The sequence below is a fragment of the Protopterus annectens genome, chromosome 3.part0 (assembly GCF_019279795.1).
Source record: "Protopterus annectens isolate FY-2018-M chromosome 3.part0, PAN1.0, whole genome shotgun sequence".
In the NCBI taxonomy this organism is placed as follows: Eukaryota; Metazoa; Chordata; order Ceratodontiformes; family Protopteridae; genus Protopterus; species Protopterus annectens.
This window is the reverse complement of record NC_056731.1, coordinates 170,287,663-170,308,346: the sequence shown is the minus strand read 5'-3', so window position 1 is coordinate 170,308,346 and position 20,684 is coordinate 170,287,663. Positions and strand designations below refer to the sequence as shown.

The 20,684-nt window shown below is 40.2% G+C and overlaps 1 protein-coding gene across 1 annotated transcript in view; it reads right to left on the bottom strand.

The window, feature by feature from the left end:
- KIF15 (kinesin family member 15) overlaps positions 1-20,684 on the bottom strand; it is a 2,415,358-nt gene that overhangs the window by 2,291,435 nt on the left and 103,239 nt on the right. The window contains exon 3 of the mRNA XM_044065522.1: positions 656-842. Within this exon, the coding sequence (XP_043921457.1) occupies positions 656-842 (187 nt within the window). The remainder of the gene's footprint in view (positions 1-655; positions 843-20,684) is intronic.

The following is a 20,684-nucleotide window of genomic DNA, read 5'->3' as shown; positions in this document are numbered from 1 at the left end:
AACCAAGGAAATGATTCATTTGAGCTGGGACACAGGATCTGAATTGCCTAGACATATTAAGCTCTTAAGTTTAATTCTGTTGGCTGCAAAAAAAAAACACTCATAAGAAAACGGAAATGAAAATCTAACCCAACAGCATTTGGAGTAGTAAATACTGTAAAACAGAGACAGAATAGCTGGAAGAGATGTCTTTAGCTAAGGGAAGGAGAAAGTTACATAGAAATAAATGGAACTTGTGAGGAAATTATGCATGCAATATAAATGTTGAACAGGAAAAGTAAGATTTAGGAGAGGAAGGGATTGAGAGATTAATGTAATGTCGGACTAAAAGACAGTTGGAAAACTGTTAATATTGTTTTTCTTTTTTATTAATGTGTGTGTGCCCATGTCTTCAGTTATGCTCAGGCTCAAGACATTAAGCAAAAATCTTACTCCAACAACCCAGAAACTCCATCCATTTTACATAAAAGTAGAGTCCCACAAAACCTTTACCATTTTCACAACTTTGTACATTATACTTTATTTCAGTGAAAAGTAGATTAAATTACAAAGGTAAACCGCATCACACTCGGGACAGACAAAAGTGACTCAGACAAAAGTGACTCAGGTAATCAGAACACAAGGCTCCAGTGCTTATATACAGTTAAAAACCTACTTGGTTAGTGTCCACATCTGCAACACAGTCAAAAGTGAAAAGCTTTGGTTCAGGCTTGGAATGGATTCGTAGCGTGTTAGATGACAGCACAGACAAGCACAAGCCTGTTTTTCCATCTTCAAGAAGCGTGGTACCATCTGAAGGGGGACGCACTCTAACAAACACCTTTATTGAGTCACCATCAGCACTTAAAAGAATAAAATCAAAGTTAAACTTCTTTCAGGTTATGATAAAATAGCCAAAAATACACATTAAAAATGTTAAAGTAATTACTCATTCAAATTCCATTGGTAGCTGTCAATTACTTTTGAAAGTCAATATGAAGCAGGGATGCTTTAAAACATGCAACTGCTCTTTCAGGACAGCACTTTTATACAGCTATAGTTACTTATGTTTCTTCACCTGGGTCAACCATGCTGATCAATGACCAATTCAGAGGGGGCTTTATAATTTAACCCAATTGTCAGGAGGCTTTTCCTCCTAATGACAGTTGCGTTGTCACAAAAGTATAGAATCTTAATATATTAAATGCAGAGTCCACTAACAGCCACACTGGATGCTTCAACACAGCAACACCAAAGGGGGGAAACAATTTTTTCTTGTGGGTTAACTAAAGGGTTGCAGACTGGCGACAAATTAAGAGGATGTAGCCCCAGGCTCTGATAACTCAGCAGGTTAACTAACGAGTTTATGAAATGTTTTTAATTAGTATAAAATGTTTGTAGTTTACATTACGTAAATGGTATACTGATGTGGTATGTTAGTTTTACACAGAAGTGGATTTATTCATTTAGGGTATTTAAATGTTATAATGTGTAAGAACTGCAAATTCTGATGAAGTCTGGTTCCAGACGAAAGCACAACCTGTGGAATAAAAGCTGTTTGCTAAACAATCTTTTTGGTCTGTGTGTAGGAGTGTAGCTGTGGTTGTTCTGGACCTAGAAGTTCACTCAGCTCAGAAATCCCCTGATTACTGCTAAACATACCTCTCAACTGTTCAGACCTTCACAGAATGTCCAAATGTTTGGTTCATATTTTTGATCTGTTCCTCTTAAAATGTGTGGTTTTCTAGCAATCACTGGGATGATCTGGAGAGTGAAGTCACTAAATAATGATACACATTTGAGTTTCAGACTTCAACTCCTTAAGAAAATGTATGTTAACACAAACCTGTTACTCTAGCAACTTTGAGTTTATAAGAGCAATATCTGAAATATGTCCTTATTTTTGGGCCTTTGTCTCCCCCCATTTTGTCAGGCTTTATCCAAATTTCTTGCACTAAGAGGTTGAGACGTATGATGCTAAACATTGATGCACGGGTAGCTTATAGTGTACTTTCCGCCTCATTCAATAAGGTTGCTTCCACTGGCATTTAACCTGTATTGCACATAGGAACTGAAGAGTTCAGGATAATACTGAAATCTCGGCCAGGCCATTATTAAATGGTAGGATTGTCTATGTACTCCTGGAAAAGCCAAACTAGAGAACAAGGTCAAACTACCAGTGAAAAACAGAGAAAATGATAAATTGGAAGGGTCTAGCACAAAGGATTACTGGGGATTATCTTTACATGTACAGCAAAGGAGAAAGATAAACAATTGCAAGCATAAAATGAACCATTTCATTTGCCAGTATGAGAGAATGTGTTGCCACATACACAACTAAACGTATGAACATTATACCTGTGAAGACTACATATGATTAGAACCACACATCCTTTTTACAGCAGCCTACTGTGTGACCAGTTAGAATGGTGTATTGCCAGTTTGGAGGTTAATGGAGATAAAATACCCTACTTTGTAATTTAACTCGAAGGTGAACCTCCTTGGTAAGGTAATTCTGCCCCCCCCCCCCCCCAGCTGTCCATGAACTTTACTCTAACACATGGGAGCAACTGGTTTGATTTTCCCTCTAAAAATTGCTGAACATGTGTATTTAGTTTAAAAAAAACTGCAATAATGGAATAATTTGCCATAATCAGGGAAACTTTTGTTTTAATCATTGACAAACTAGGGAGTGGCATCACCATTCATATGCAGTAGTTACAGCCCCATGAAAGAAGGGAAGTTTGAAATATATTCATGTTGAGGGAAACCTGGTGGTCACCTCTGTCCCCTCCATGTTAACAATTTTCTCTTCAGATAACTCCATATATTATAACTGAATTCTCCATTCCAAAAAATTTAAACCGCCATTCAAGAGAGTTTTATAAAAGTACAATATGCGTGCGCACACACAATCTATTGAAAGATGGTAGAAAATGCAGAAAAGGTTTGGGGGAAGACATGGTTAGCAATGTTGAATAAAGATGCTGGTTCAAATAGCTGTGATGATACCATAAATGTTGATTAGATTGAGATCTAAATTAATTAGCATAGTGGGTGGCAAAAAACAGGATGTGCAACCATAAACAGATTAGCTAAACATTTACATAATTTTGAAAAGACTGAAGTCAAGGACAGTTTTTGCATGAACATGCCACCATGATGACAGCTAAAAAAACTCTGAGATTTATGAAAAGTTGGTCGGGTCTGCTGGACACAGGAATACCTAAAGCAGCAGTTGGTTTCAATGCAGGATAACAAATACGAAGTTCAAGTGTGGTTGTTGTGTTGAAAGGAGGGATAGAGTTATTGGATTATGTTAAAACTAAGACGGCACAATTATCTGATTTCAAGAATTCTTTGAGTGTTGAAAAAGTGGTCTGGTTGCCACTGACTCCCGTCTGAATTCAATTATGAGAAAGTTTAACTGTAGACCACATTATATCAGGAAAACAACACGTGTTGTGGCACACACAGCAACAAAGAAAGCAATTTTAACTAGATAACCTCGTTCTGAGGATCATGATAATTCAGAAGTTACAGCAGCAACAACTGCAGTTTGCTGAGACTATTAAGGAACATAAAATGTGAAAAACACATGGTCTACTTTTCATACTGTACTGCAGGTGTTTTTGGCAGATGAAATACTAATGTTTACTTGTAAGGATCAAGCAAAGTCCAAGTTAACAGAATTACCTATATAAGGACCATATTAGCTTTTCTAAACAGGAAGGCGGTCTTAAGTTTACTGGAAATGGAGGACTAACTGCAATATCAACTTAATCAAAATGGAAAAAGCATTTTTCTACAACAGTTGCAGGATGGTTACAGAGGTTGAACACTTCCACATGAGCATAACTGGACTGGTTAAACAAATGCAATCAACTAGACAAATTAAATATCTGTACTTACCTGAAATGGGACTATCTGAAATAAGGCATTAATGATTACTATGTGAAGAATAATAATCAGAAAAGAAAAGGGAGATAAAGTATGAAACAGCTGGAGTACAAAGGTCAAAAGGTTGAGTGAACATGTGCATATGAATGCAAATAGCAATTTATCTTCAACTGAGAAAAGACTTATGATGAGAAAAAAGTAATGATGGTAATAAATCTGGATGCAAACAGCTTCAGTTTACGAGTAATGTAACCAGCTTGCACAACACATCCAAAATGATGTAAAACAGGTTAACCATATTTTTCACAGGTATAAAGGGAAGTGTAATGGCTATAAATGTATTTCCAAATCAAGACCTTTTTTTGCATAGACAAAATATTACTACTAGGCTAGTTGCCATATTTCCATCTTAAAACCTACAGGTTGCTCATTGGAATAGCACTGCCTTAGACTACTAAAACGGTAGATGGATTTTTTTTTCAATAAAGTGGCAGAATCTTTTTTTTTTTTTTTATTGTGGCTCTTTCTCCCCTTATAAAAAGTATAGGAGTAAAAACACATACACACATTTATATATATATATATATATATATATATATATATATATATATATATATATATATATATGTATTCACTATACAATCTCGAAATACTGAAATATTAAATTTCAGTCTCTCGAGACTGTATAGTCGAAAGTGCAGTTATGCAAAACTGCACTATACAGAATGCGGAAATGTCGAATCTGCTGTTGTGGTGTCGCGTTCGTGACGTGTGGATTTAGCTGGAGATTCAGGTAAGTGGTGTTTTTGTAAGGGTATTGGGTAGGGATTTCAGTGTGTGTAGTGGTGGGTTTTATGTGTTTGTGTATTTAGTGTGACCTCGGAGTTAGTATATATAAGTAGAGGGAAGGGGGGCAGCCCCCCACATGGTGGGTGCAGGGGGGCTTGCCCCCCTGCTTATAGGTAGGGTAGGTGTGTTTGTATGTTATGCTGTGTTTTGTGTGTGTTGTTTTGTTTCTTGTAGTGTAGTTAGGCAGGTGTGTGTGTTTATGTGGTGGCGAGTGTATGTGTATGGTCGCGATTTTGATTTTCACAGTTGTGAGTTTTCGGTTATGTGGATTTTCGGCTATACAGTCTCGAGACACTGAAATTCGATATTTCTGTATTTCAAGATTGTATAGTGTGTGTATATGTGTATATATATATATATATATATATATATATATATATATATATATATATATTCTAAACACACACACAGCATATAGTTATGCGGGGGAGGACCTGGCCATCATAATAAATTATTAATTGTAATGTTTAGTACTTAAAAAGAGTCAATATAAACTCTAACAAGACCAGCACCAGTTGCATAAAGGAATAAAGCCATGATCAACTCAGGTGCTCGATAACATCAAATAAACAAGGAAGCAGGTGAGAGCCAAAAACAAGGTGGATGAAAACTAACAACTGATGAGGGGTCACAATTTATGAAGGTCAAGAAAATAACACCTACTGAGGTGTAGAGCATATAACCACAGGATTATTTTTTATCTATTTATCAATGTGCAGTATGACAGATATACATTATAAGAAATTAATAATCTTTGGAGTAGATTATGAGTGTTTTAACTGCATAATACTTGTATTGTACTTTTACAGTTTCTTGGAACTTAAAAGCAAATAAAATTTAGACAAACTCTAAATAAAGTACAGTGTACACAAAATACTCAAAAATGAAATGAACTATCATACACAGATACAAGTTCACAGAACTGACACTGGTGCACATTACAGGTCACTGGAGCAAGTCATTTTGAGTGTAAGGCAATAACAGTACAACTACTTAATTTGGATTGTAGATTATGCTTTTTATATGTTTGCAACTACAGGAAATGGTTTGCCTTTTTGGAACTGGACAAATCGTAATACCGAATATATTTTTTTCTCTAGATTCACATTTTGTTTAAAAATGTCTCTATTGCTCTGGGAAAAAGTAGCAGTGTATGGGACCTCTCTCACAACTGCAAGATCATTTATGCTCAAAGGGTAAGAAAGCTAAATATTAATTGCTTATGCCAATTGTGCTATGGCTGCTTCATATGCTAATATTAAGACTACACTGAGACCAGACTGAAGTAATAAAAGAACGTCTATGATGTCTGCCTTGCCCGTCAGTAATTCTTATGGGCGAGCTAACCATGGATGGAAACAAAGTACCATTATGGACTGGCAGATGGAGGTCAACATTTTGAACTTTTGTGTGTGTGCATGTTATAGTTGATGTAGTATATTAAATGCTACATTTTAGCAGTGCTTCACTAAAAAGATGAAAACCACAGAGGATCCTGAGATACTATATTAAGTTTTTGTGTTTCCAATAAGAATTTGAATACGAGCGAGGGGAGAGAGAGATCAAAAATAACAGAGAGTGAAACCAGGTACATTGCTGGAGAGGGTCTGGTAAGGATGGGGTATACTTAAGCCAGGGTCTGGGGAATAAGATTATGGTTAATACTATGCTGCCATAGTACAACAGCCTGGACATGTTTGCCTGTATGCTAATAGAGAGTTTTTAAGAATGTTGAAAGGTAGCATTGAAAATTATACTTGTGGGTTAAGACAATATTTAAAGTTACTATGAATATTTACTATGGAGGATAGCTATGGGGAAAAGAATTAGGACAAGATGCATATTAAATCGCAGGGCTTAGTAATGGGATCTGATTTACGAAATTCTGTATAAAGCAGAGATATATGGAGATCGAGAAAAGGTACAATTGGAAATGTTTATGGAAGAATTAAATATTCCAGGGTTAGAGGGAGATGAGGCTCAATTACTAATATAGTTAGGATAGGAGACCAGATTAAAATGGAAGTTTGGAAGCTAGGAGGGAAAAAACTGAAAGATCTGGAAGCTTTTGTTTAACAGTATTTTAAGAGGAGGAGAAGTGCTAACTTCCTAGCGATGGTGTCTATAATATCTAAAGAGGATGAAGGCGTCAGATCCAGCTTCATACAGGCCCATTTCAATCCTAAACCATGATTATTAAAGTGTTTATGTCTATAATTCTAAACGAATGACAAAGGTGACACCAAAATTGAGTGACATGGATCAATGTGGTTTTGCAGAGAGAAGGCAAACATTTAACATTAACAGAACACCGATGATAGAGGCAAGCTGAATGTAAGAAAATAGCACTATTGTTGTTGGGTCATGATGCAAGGAAAGAATCGATCCAAGAAAGCCAGAGGTTTATGAGCAGGGCAATGGAAGCATTTGCAGTCCTTAATAAAATTACAAGGTTGATTAGAGGATATATTAGGGACTGGAAGCGAAAATTAAAGTGAGTGGGTTTCTCTCTGATAATTTCGGTCTGAGTAGAGGAACCAGGCAGGGGTGTCCTCTTTCCCCTTTGTTATTTGCACTATATTAAGAACCATTGGCAAAGAAAATAAGAGACCCAGAAATTCAAGGTCATAATTAGTACGGTAGTCAAGAAAATCTGGCTCTATTTGCACATATTCCCCCGGATTCAGCAAGCTCTGCACGGAGTGCAGGAATGGTGCAAGAGCTGCTGCACGCAATATGGCTGATGAGTGATCCAGGAATGAGCTCCAGGGATGTACACGAGCGATCCTACACTATTCTTGCATGGACACCACTGCTATATGCTAATTACCCTGTTTGCTGGTGAAAACAATGCAGATTAGGTGAATTACAAAACGGAGGCATGACAACTCCAAAGAAAGCTTGTATTCAATGTAGTAGGCATGCCAATGGCCAAATATATGGCTATTAGCATGAGAAATAGTTGCAAAATTATAAAAAAATAACTTTTTTGGCCGATTTCGGCCATTTAAGCATAGGGCAGCAGTGCACAAACGGGATCGGCCCGAAAATAAGAAAAAAAAGTTCCTCTGTACTTTAAGTGCTATCCACAAAGATAAGAATTAATTTTATGCTCAACTTCTGAAAGACTTGGTTGGCTACAATCACTTGCATTACAAGCTGAAGTTAAGTGCAAACTTGCAGTACTGTATTTTAGTCTTCTGTTAAGAACAAACTTGCAGTTTTAAAAGTACTGTATTTCATTTTTTCCTGTTACCTAATTGTTTCACTGAATAGTGTGCTGTGTGTCTCTGCAGTTAGTTCCTCACCCACCCTCCCTGTTCTTGTCTCGGTGTTATTGAGGGTGGCTCTGGAATTGCCCGCCCCTCCTGTAAGTCTGTATTTGAACAATCCTCCTGGGTCCATCTCATTTGCTCATTTAGCCAAGTACAGTGAGATCATATTCTGAATCTAGTGTTCACTCTACGTAATAGAGAGAGAAGATTTGAGAAGGCCAACCCACTTAGGTTCTTCCTTCCTCTCTCCTTGCACTTTACTAACAAAAAAAAAAATTGCACTTTATTCATCTGCTTTTACTGTATTTGTGTTTCCTCCGCCTTTATTTTGCTTTTACCTCTTCTTAAAAGTACTCCATTTTATTTATTCTGCTGCATTTATTACTGCTTGGTAGAAGCCTGATTGAATTGTAACTGTTATTCTAAGTCCTTTGGTTTATACACTTGGGCTTCATACCGATTGTTTTACATTAAGAAGGTCTGTGGTCCGCACTGTTGTGGCAGGACATGTAGCTTACATCCTTCTAAGCTGGGAATTGCTGAATGAAGGCTCAATGTCTGCTATTACAAAAGTGTATTAGTTCTGGTTTAAGCACTTGGGCTTCAGGCCAGTTATTCTACATTAAGAAGGTTTGTGGTCTTGTACTATTGTGGGAGGGACAGGCTTGACTCTGCCCTTCTGAGCTTGGAATTTCTGGTCACAGACTTATTGTGCCTGCTTATTGGAACTGTTTCTTTCTGAAATTGGTGCGCCTTGTTGCTGTAGCATAGACTACATTCAGGCCTGCTGAATCTAGCTTTGTTTGTATAACTTGAGCACTGATCCAGGCCATCTTTTTTGGAGAAGGTTTCCCTGCACCCTAGTGACAGGAGTGTGCAGTTAGAACTTGTCTGACTTGAAGACTGCTGGAACACAGCTCAGTTTTGAGCTTTTTTCTGGTTAACAATCAGTTTGTTCATTTTCTATTGCTTTTATATATATATATATATATATATATATATATATATATATATATATATATATATATATATATATATATATATATATATATACACACACACACACACACACACACACACACACACACACACACACACACACACAAATTGCACTTTATTCATCTGCTTTTACTGTATTTGTGTTTCTTCCTACTTAAATTACTAGGGGCATTGACTACAGCTCTGATCTGACATGTATAACAATAAGTATCATTTTCTGTGCATTTAAAGTGTTTTTTTGATTGTATTTGCTTTATTTTCTGAAAAATATATATATACTTGTTTCCTGCCTTTCTAAGCTAATATAGTCCAATTTTCAGGTTAGTGCTGAATTAAGGGATGTGTTACAAATCTCCGTGTTTGCCAAAACCTTACTTGGATAGAAGGATGTTTCTCTGTTCACCTGTGAGACGAGAGCTTTGAGCAGCCCATCTGTCCCTGGAGGAGTGGTTTCAGCCCAGAAATTAGTAATTTATTGGCCATTTTGGCCTAATTTCTCTTTCATTTCCCTGCTACAAAAAATGCATTTGCCTGGTTTTGCATGCTGGGAAGCGCCAGTTAGCTAGGATATAAGTATTCCAGGCTCCACAAAGTCTCCTCTTCAATTTTTCCCTTGGAACTAGACAAACCTTCAACTTAAGCACTAAAGCCATTCATTTCTCAACCCGGACTTGCTCAAAATGCATAGCAAGCACTTATAAACCCTAGCACTAGACCCCCCTATACTGTACACAAGGACAAGGCCTCTCTATTCGACCTTACCAGTATTTCAGTACAACAGTTCATTGTATCTATCCAGGCATGTCCAAAGGGCAGTTTCAGGTGTACTCTCCAGTCCAACTGGTGAAACTGGGCATTTTGAGGCAATGGTACAACTGCCTCATGTACACAGACAACCCTCTCCTCCTACCACCAAACACTAATACATGCAGGAGATGCAATTATACAGCCAAACTGGAGGCTAAGCTCTCTCAACCCAAGACAGGACCAGACAGTCAAGTGGAGAAGGGAAATACTTGCATCACACCATCAGTCTGACGTAGACCCATTAAACCAGCACTGGCAAAATACACGAAAACATACTCGGAGGCTCTAAATAAAAATCTGCAAAATCAACAGAGACCGCCAAAGCAGCCATCCAAGCAACCTCCACCCTCTAACAGAAACCATGAAATACATACTTCACAAAACCAGTGTCCCACGCAATCAACAGCTCTTAAGGCAAAATAACATACCCAACATACTAGTAATAGGTGACTCTATAGAGTCAGGCACACTGACGTCCCACTCACTAGGCTGAATAAGGAGAAAGTTACTGTTAGCTGCATGTTGGGTGCCAGGATCTTCCACATAACACAAGCACTTGGGTCACTCCAGAACAAACACAAATACAACTCTGTCTTTTGTCCATGTTGGTAATCCAAGCAAAACAGACACCAGGGATCCACAGGCACAAAGCGTTTTTAATGACAGGAACCAGCACGAACATGTACCAACGTACAGCACACCAAAGCACACCAATACAATTAACGTTTCCTTAAAATCTCGTTTTCATCACCAACTTCTTCAGATAACAGTTAGTTTCCCATCAAACCCCTAAACTTATAGGGCTACCAATTAATTGTCATCCAATGAGATTGGATTTAGTTAAATGAATGTTTAAAATTTATACATTACAAATGTAAGCAGAATCAATATAAAAAATAAATAAGATGAAAAAGTGTTAGTGCTTATTTGAAAATTGGCTAGAATTAAATCTTAGAGCATTAAATATATAAAATTGGTATAAATATAATAAAAATAGAAGTTATGTTCTTACCATAACGTTCCATGTTAGTTGTCTTCTTCTCGCCTTCTTCTTGCTGGATGGGTTCGGAGCCGACCTCGCCCGACTCGCCACTCTAAAAGCTCGAGAGTTGGTTCCACCGGCTCGAGGCTCCCCTTATATCCCACAATGCTAGGCGAGAGTTACCTCAGATCTCGTTTGTAAGCTAACCCAGCTTATATCAATAACAGTATAACTGTAAATAGAATCCACCTCTAACAGCAGGAAGAAAAGGGAGACCTACATCCTGAAATAAGAAATATGCACAATAGCATATGACTAAGAAAGAGGTGGTAGAAAGAGAGGTCACGATCACAACTCCTCTAGGTCTGTCCAGGCCAGGGGAAGGAGGGTGGGACGAAGAAGAAGGCGAGAAGAAGACAACTAACATGGAACGTTATGGTAAGAACATAACTTCTATATGTTAAGTTGTCTATCTCGCCTTCATTCTTGCTGGATGGGACCGTCCCTAGCACCTTGTCCTGGGTGGCCTAACGGAACAGACTCCTGAGAACAGTGGAACCAAAATTAGCTCTATGCCTAGAAGCTAAATCCAACTTATAATGGGAAATAAAAGTGTGAGGAGTAGCCCAAGTAGCCGCTGCACAAATGGTGTCAATAGGCAGTCTGTCTTGGAAGGCTAAAGAAGTAGCCAAAGCTCTGGTGGAATGGGCTTTAGGTTTATTAGGCAGTTTTTGGTGTCTAATCTCATAAACAAGGGTAATCAGAGACGTTAGCCATCTAGATAATGATACCTTTGAAACTGGAAGTCCTTTTCTGCTTTCCGCATAGGAGACAAACAGCTGATCAGATTTTCTGAATTGTTTCGTCCTGTCCAAGTAGTACCTTAATTGACGATGAACATCCAGGCAGTGTAATTTTTGTTCAGACCTATTTGAATACTCTGGGAAAAGGACAGGGAGGCCAATGCTTTGGTTTAGATTTGATGTTGAAACCACCTTAGGCAAAAAGGACGGGTTAGTTCGTAAGGAAACTCTGCCCTTATGGAACAAAAGATAAGGAGAACGACAACTGAGTGCTTGAAGTTCTGAAATTCTTCTAGCTGATGTGATAGCCACCAGAAAGAGAGTTTTCCATGATAATAATTTCAAGGAACATGAAGCTGCAGGTTCGAAAGGGGAAAGAATCAAAGAAGCAAGAACTAAATTTAGGTCCCAAGGAGAAGGAGGATTTCTTATAGGAGGTCTGAGAAGAAAAACTCCTTTCAAAAAGGCTTTGCAAAGTTTGTGGGACATTAGGGCAGATTCAGAAATACCCACATGGAAATTAGAAATAGCTGCCAATTGAACCTTAAGAGTAGATGGAGATGAACCTGCATGGAAGAGTTCAGCTAGAAAATCAAGGACTAGTTGGATGGAAGCGGTGAAAGGATCTATGTCCTTTCCTTGTGCCCAATATGAGAAGCGTTTCCACTTACTCAAATAAATCTTTCGAGTGGAAGATTTATGGGAAGCTATCAATATATCTCTAACAGAGTGAGATAATTGAGGAAGCCTGGCTACGGTTGGAACTGGAGGAACCAAGCAGTGAGGTTCAGAGAGGGAGGGAGCGATGAAACTGACCCGACTGATGGATCAAAAGATCTGGAACTAGGTCCAGATTCCACGGTCGCTCAAAAGAAATCGATGTAGAAAGGGGAACCACACTTGTCGAGGCCAGTAAGGAGCAATGAGGATCAATGAGGCCTTCTGAACGATAGCTTTCTGTATTACTTGAGAGATCAGTGGGAAAGGAGGAAATGCATACAGAAGTCCCCGGGGCCAAACTTGGACTAGAGCGTCTCTGCTGGGTTGGCCTGGTAAAGGGAATAGAGTGAAGTATTCTCTGCACTTGCTGTTTTGGGGAGTAGCAAAAAGATCGCAGCAAGGCTGACCCCACTTGAGAAATATCTCTCACTACAGAGTCTTTCAGAGACCACTCGTGAGGCATGAATATAGTTCTGCTCAAGTTGTATGCAATGTGATTGGACTTCCGGGATGTGCGTTGCTATCAGAAAACGCTGAGAAGAAATCGCCCATTGCCACAGTCTGAGTGCTTCTCGACACAGGGGTATGATCTGGTTCCGCCTTGTTTGTTGATGTACCACACTACAGACATATTGTCTGTCTGGATTGCAATCGTTCCCAAGGGAAGAGAGTCTTGAAGGGCTTGCAACGCTAAAAGCACTGCTCTCATCTCCAGAACATTTATGTGCAAGTGGCATTCGTTTGGTTGCCATGTGCCCTGGACTGTCCTGCCCTGATAATGCCCCCAGCGCGCGATCAGGGAGGCATCCGTTGTCAGAGTAGCAACCGGAGGAGGTGGAACAAATGGTCTTCCGACAGGAGCTGGGGAAGACATCCACCACATGAGATGCTTTTGCACGCTTGCGTGATCATAATGGTGTGAGACATTGGAAGTTCCTCGTATGACCATTGAGAAAAGCGCATCCACTGAAGGATCCGCATGTGGTATCTGGCCAATGGGAGGAGAGGTATGGCCGCTGCCATGATTCCCAACACCTTTAGAACTAACCTGGCTTTGGCTCTGTTGTTGTTGAGAAGAAGTGACACCAATTTGTGAATGTCTGATATCCTTTGGTTCGTTAGCGTTGCAGACATGTTTATAGTATCTAAATTTCCCCCTATGTAGGTAATAGTACGACAAGGCGACAAAACAGACTTTTCGCAATTTATTGAAATACCCAGTTTTTGACAAACGCGAAAAGTATAATCTCTGGCCATCAGAAGGAGATGCTTGGTGGGAGCTGTGAGAAGCCAGTCGTCCAAATATGGAAACACCTGGAATCCTTGTCGTCTCAGGTGAGAAGCTACCACTGCCATGCATTTGGTAAACACCCGGGGGGCAGTGGTGAGACCAAAGGGCAGGGCCCTGAATTGAAAATGACTGGTTCCCAGCCTGAAGCGGAGAAATCTTCTGGAGCGTCTGTTCATTTTTATGTGATAGTACGCATCCTGAAGGTCTATAGAGCACATCCAGTTTCCTTTTCCCAATAGGGGAAGAATGGATTGCAGCGTGACCATCCGAAATCTTGTTTTCTTGACTGATCTGTTCAAGATACTGAGATCCAAAATTGGTCTCCAGTCCCCTGTTTTCTTTGGAACTAAAAAGAACCTTGAGTAGATTCCGGATCCTTGTTGGTCTGCTGACACTGGCTGAATTGCTCTTTTGCAAGCAGTTTTGAAATTTCCAAAGCTGCTATATCCCTTTGAGCGGTGGAACATCTGGAAGGGATTTTTGACTGATTTGGAATGCGAAGAAAAGGGATAGAATAGCCTTCGGAAATGATGGACTGTACCCATTTGTCTTGAGTCAGGGATAGCCAGGCTTCTGGGTACAGTGACAATCTTCCCCGACTGCCTCCGAAGATGGGCAGTCGGGCAACACCTCAGGGATGCTGAAAGGGCTTGTCAGGAAAGGCTTCCGATTGCCCTGGTTCTGCGGACCCCCTGCCCCTAGGGCGGCGTCTACCATTGTTATTCCCACCTCTGCCTCTGGTAGGAAAACGACTCTGTCGTCAGGCGAAGTCCCTTGAGATTGTTTACGGAACCACATCTTTCCACCCTTCTGGCCTTTGGGGTAAGGCCTAGAAGGAGTCGAAAACGGACTCCGACGGCAGAAAGGGTCTTGCCATCAGTCTCGCACCTAGTCAGGGTTTCTTTCACTTGAGGACCAAAAGAGATGATCCATCAAAGGGGAGTTCGTGAAAGACGTCTTGAAAGGTTCCGCAAAGTTGCATAGCCGCATCCAGGCGTGCCTACGTAAGGCTACCCCTGTTCCTGCTCTGCTCGCTCCATCGGCCGCATAAGAGAGGAGGCATGGAGGAGTTGGAAATGGAATTAAGGATAGCCAGCTGCGTGTTCATTTTCTCTTGGAAACCCGCAGCTGTAGGGTCCTTCAACATTTCACTCGCTTCCTTGATCAAGTCCCTTTGAAGACGAGTGAAATGGCACAGGTAATTCAGCGACGCATGGTAAATGTCGCTGAGGAGAACATCCGCTTCCGTACCTATCCATGGACCTAGATTCCTTGTTAGGTGGATGGACAGGCACTGAAGGATCAGCCAGTTCCTTCTTTGTGGCAGCTACCACCATAGCATCCACAGAAACTCCTTTTGATAAAAATTGCTTGTCTGATGGAGCTGTGATGAATTTGGAGGGTCTCCTGGGAGTGGGGTCCACTGAATCAGGAGCCGTCCATGCCTTCTTAGCAACCACCTGCATGAGGGGGTCGAAGGGGGTGGACACCCAGGAGGTGGAAGGACGAGAGCCAAACGCCTCAAGATACACAGATTCGTCCTCCGAAGGGTTGAGGGCTGGCCAATTTCCCCTCTGTTTAAGGATCTCCAGAATGTCTGCAAATGAGACATCTTCAGAAGGGGAACGGCGGGAACCCTCAGAATCATCCAGATCTGTGTCCGACGTGATAGACTCAGGTGAGCCAATGTGCTTCCTCTTGCACTTCCTCTTCCGAGGGGGCTCTTCTGCCAAATCAGGAGAGGCCTCGGAAGAGGATGAAATCCCCAAAGGGGGCTCCTGAGGAGCTGGCTCTCTGCGGTCCGGGATGAGGGAGTGAGTCGACTTACCCTGAGGCAGCATAGAGGGAGGGGCTGACGGAGCCGACTGTGGAGTAGAGCCAGGCTCTAACACACTCCGCATGACCTCGAATGCACCCCTGTCAGGCAGAGCCAGAGGTCCCCGCTCCGAGGAGCTAAGGACTCCCCTAGGCACCGACAGTGATGGCTCCGAGGCCGATGTCGGAGCCGAACTCACCAGCGCCGAAGCACCGAGAGGGAGAGGGGTCGGACAAGGGTCCGATGCCACTCACCCCTCGGAGCCGACGAGGAGGTCGGCGCCGAGATTCCTCCACGGAAGAAAGCGGGCCGGACGGGCCGAAGACAATTGTCTCGGCTCCGGTGACCACAGTCTCGGTTCCGACGACCCGGCTCCGAACTCAAAAGAGTCGAAGGAGGAAAGAGTTGATGGACGGGGCAGGCACCGACTGATGAGTCAGGCTCTGAAGCATCTGGGCTAGTGCCTCGGACTTAAGTAGTCGACTCACCACCCTCTGAAGGTCATGATCGGAAAGCCTCGATGACCTAGAGGAATGAGACCTTTGGCCCCGTTCAGACAGCAGGGGAGATCCTGGAGCCGAATGAACGGAGCCAAGAGAAGGTGACCTAGACCTCTTTCTGGTTGTCGGCTCCGAAGATCTTGTCGGAGCCGACACGGTACTCGATAACCTCGGCTCCGGCGAGCCGAAGTCACAGAAACTGTGGACTGAGTCTTATCGGCTCCAGCCGGAGCCGATAAAGGCAAAGGTTGAACAACCTGAGGTCTCGGCTCAGAAGCGGAGCCGAAGACCTCGATGCCTTAGAGGGCTTCCCTGTTGAAACTGACAGGGAATCCTCTGGTTTTAACAAGCCTCTCAGAATCAACTTGTGTTTTCTCTCCTGCAGGACCCTGGGGCTGAAGCCATGGCACACAGCACAGGAGTCCTGCAGGTGCAAAGGCCCCAGACAATAGACACAAGAAGTGTGAGCGTCTGTCAGAGACATTTTCTGACAGCACGCATCACACTTCTTGAATCCAGAGACCTTTGCTTCCTTTGACATTATCCTAACTGACAGGTGTACACTAACACACACCCAAACACACAGTTATACCCTGTCAGAAAAAATTATTAATACTAAAAATAATTAACAATTTTAGTAAAAATACTAGTAATTAAGCACAAAAAAGTTAAAGTAACTACACAAACACACCCTAGGGAAGGGAAGGCCAAAGGCCCAAGGGAAGAACCAACGGTTCTTTTAATAAGAAAACGGGGAAAAAATAGGGTCGGGGATAAAGATCTATATCCTACACTAATTTAGGGAGAATTAAAGTTAAAAGGGGAAAAAAAAAAAAGAGTAACTTTTTGTATAAAAAGCTAAAACTCACCAGGAACCGGTAGAAGCAACCAACCTCGAAGCTGTAGCGGCAAACGAGATCTGAGGTAACTCTCGCCTAGCATTGTGGGATATAAGGGGAGCCTCGAGCCGGTGGAACCAACTCTCGAGCTTTTAGAGTGGCCGAGTCGGAGCCGAGGTCGGCTCCGAACCCATCCAGCAAGAATGAAGGCGAGATAGACAACTTAACATTATGCATTTTATATGAAAATTAGAAATAAAACACATAATTAAAAATTGTGATGCGCATACACCCTCTACAGGTTAATATTAGAATGCGCCTGTTAGTATTTACAAATCAATATTATGATGGAAAAACATCTCAATTGAATTTTAAAAAATGTATATATGTATATATAAATGAGAAACAATCTAATGGTATTACATACAACCAAAAAACAGGTGTAATTGTTCTTTATAACTTAGCAGATCTTAATTTAAGTACTGGACCCAGGGAAATCATGTCATTCAAACCTGGGAACCTCGTAGATTCTAGTACAATTTGCCAAAACAATTCCCTGTATTCTACCCGTGTCTCCCACATTCCTCCCGTAGGGTCAATTTCCACCACTTCTAAAACAAAAAAACTGGTATTTAGCTTTTGTACAAATACAAGAGTGTTTGTACAATGCGTTACTATCTTTCTTGGTCCTAAGGTCGTAAAGGTGTTCATAGATCCTTTGTTTCAACTTTCTTTCACTTTTTCCAATATAAAAAGACCCACATTCTTTACATATCGATAAATATATAATTCCTTTGGTATTACAATTTACAAATGTATTTAAGTAAAGTTTCTTTTTCCTTGCCTCTAGGTAGTAACTCTCACCAGCTTTTAAATGGGTGCAAAAATTGCATGTTCCACATTTGAACAGCCCTCTTTTATTTGAAACCCTGTTGATATCTAGTTTCTTTGAACCCTTCTCTAATAAATTTTTTAGGGTTTTACCTTTACGGTAAACATATTTTAAATTATCATCGAAAATGTGGTTCAGGTCAGATATTTTGGCAAAATTCCCCCACTCTTTGTCTATTATTTTCTTTATTAGGCCCGATTGACCATCAAATGTAGTTATAATACCTCCACTATACATGTCTGTAGCTCTCCCTTTACAAGGTATTGCAGTTTGTTTTGACATAGTACCTATAACTGGGGCAAACCTGGTGTTCCTACCATGTATTACTTTTTTATGAATTTCATCAAAGAAACTGCCAGGGTAGCCCCTATTCAAAAATTGTTATTTTAACCATTCACATTCTTTATTAAACCACTCATTGTCAGAGGTCATCCTACTTATACGAACCAACTGTCCCTTAATCACCCCCCTTTTTTGGAAGTGGCGGTGGGAACTGGTGTAGTGTGAAGTAGGAGTTAGAAAATGTGTCTTTTCTAAATACTTTTGAAACAAATTAGTTTTCGTTTTTAGTGATGGTCATATCAAGGTAGTTTAATATATGATTTTCAAATTTATATGTAAACCTTAAAAAGCTTGTAGTGTTATTGAGGTATTTGACCAAATCTACAAAAGACGTTTGGTCACCCTTCCACAAAAAACACAGGTCATCCAGAAATCTACCGTAAAGCAACCATTGGTCTTTATATATGGAATTTAACAAAAAGTGATTTTCCCAATAGGCCATGATGATGTTGGCATAGGTGGGAGCACAAGGTGTACCCATTGCCACACCTTTCACTTGTTTAAAGTACTCCCGTTCAAAAAATATAAAGTTGCACTTCAACACTATTTCCATAAGTAACAGTACAGTTCTAAATTCATTGTGTGTTAAAACTTTGTGTTCTACCAACATTTCCTCGAACCACTCCATCCCAATGTTGTGGGGTATACTTGTAAAAAGATCTATAACATCCATAGTACCAAAGGATAATTCATTAGAGCATAGTGAATGATCCAACTTCCCTAATAAATCCCAAGAGTCCTTTAAAATGTTCCAGTTGTTGGTAACCAACTCCTTAACTTTTAGATCCACATATTTGGCAAGAGGTGCAGTTACAGAACCCTCGGCTGATACTATTGCTCTCAAAGGTGGATCATTCATATCCTTATGTATTTTCGGGATTCCGAAAATAGATGGTACTCTGGGTTTTTCTACTTTCAAGTATCTAAAGGTATCGAAGTCAATCGAACCTTCTATGAACAAGTCATTAAGAAGCAAATGGATCTTCTTATAGGCTATATTGATCTCGTTTATGGATGTTCTACCATATTTCTCTGAATTATTTAGAATCTCCATCATTTTGCCTTCATATATGATATGTTCCATGAATACCACCCCCCCTCCTTTGTCAGGTTTCATGACTCTAAGGCTTTTATCATTAACTATTTCTCCCAACATAGTTTTTTCTGATAATGTCAAATTATAGTTCACATAGTTTTGTTTTAATGATGTTCTTAGTGTATTCTCCAATGTTCTTTCAAAATTTTTTAGTTGGGGATGTAGTGGGGGGGGGGGTTACAGGTACTCTTTCGTCTTAAACTATTTTTTTCATTTTGGTTAGTTTTACCATTAAACATGAGTTGTAAATTTTTCTTCCTAAGGAATAGTTTGAGGTCCACTAATAAATTACAAATGTTAGTTTTCTGTACCGGTATGAAACCAAACCCTTTAGAAAAAAGGTCAAAAGTAGTGTTAGTAATAGGATAACTAGAATAGTTGTAAATGCTAAAATCCTTGTATGTCCATTTGTGTCCCATATTGACTATATTATCAGTTAAGTCCACTTTACTGGATTCCTCATCTAAGGTCTCCACTGGTTGCCCTTGTAGTTTTTTGAATAATATTCAATAGTGTTTTTAGATCTAAGCCTTTCGGACCTTCTTAGAGGTGGGAATTCTGTGTCAAAGTTTTCATCTGCAAAAAAAACACCTCCTCATTAACGTTAGGTTCAAAATTGTGACCATTATAAACCCCTGTGTTTTTTCTACCTCTGTATTTAGGTATTGGGTAGTGGGTTTTAGTTTTGTATTCATTAAGATCCCTTTCTATCTTGTTGAATTTTCTGTTCTGCACCTCCGTGCATTTAATCTCTATATTCTTTAATAGTTTAAAGTATTTAGCTTTTTCATCTTCTATTGTAAAAAAAACAAATCACCTGTAATACCATTATTTAAATATTCTATTTCAACATGCAACCTGTCCATTTCCATCTCATTGTTTTTTATAATTGCTCTCATAATCTCCATTCCACATTTGTCAAAAGCAGTTAATAAATCACAGTGAAAATCACTACCTTCCATAACATTGTTAGGATATTTACATATTCTCAATCCTTTAGGAACTATGTTTAAAGACAGGCAATGTTTCAAATATGCATTGTCCATTTCTAACATTTTGAATTTATATAGAAAAAAATCCAAGTCATCCAACATAGTACTATAAGTCCCATTATTAACAGACACAGGCACTTTGTTTTGAAAGTCAAATTTAGCATGAAAAATGTCAGAAAACAATTTCCTAGTACCTGCAGTATTAATGTTAGTGTTAAATGTCCTCTGGTTGTTGCCAACGTTCATGGTACTCCTTGCTTCTTTAGGAGAAACCCCCTCGTCACTGGTAGTAAATATCCTAGGCAAACCTTCAAAACTGGCGTTGGTTAGCCCATTATTCGTTTCACTCGCTCGTTTATCAGTTTCTGAGACAGGTATCCTTCTATCTTTGCGAAGCGTTCACTTCCCTGCTTCCTGGTTCCCTAGAGGTGGTAGCGACGATAGCAGCGTTGTCATTGATTGGCTCATGGGCGTCCGAAGTCCCACCAACTGTGTCAGCTGACCAATAAGCTTGCGTAGCTCTCAGAGTTCGGAGCTACGCTGTGTATTGTCTGTGTTGAAAGTACCTGCTGGATCCATCTGAAAGTACTGAGAAACAAGTG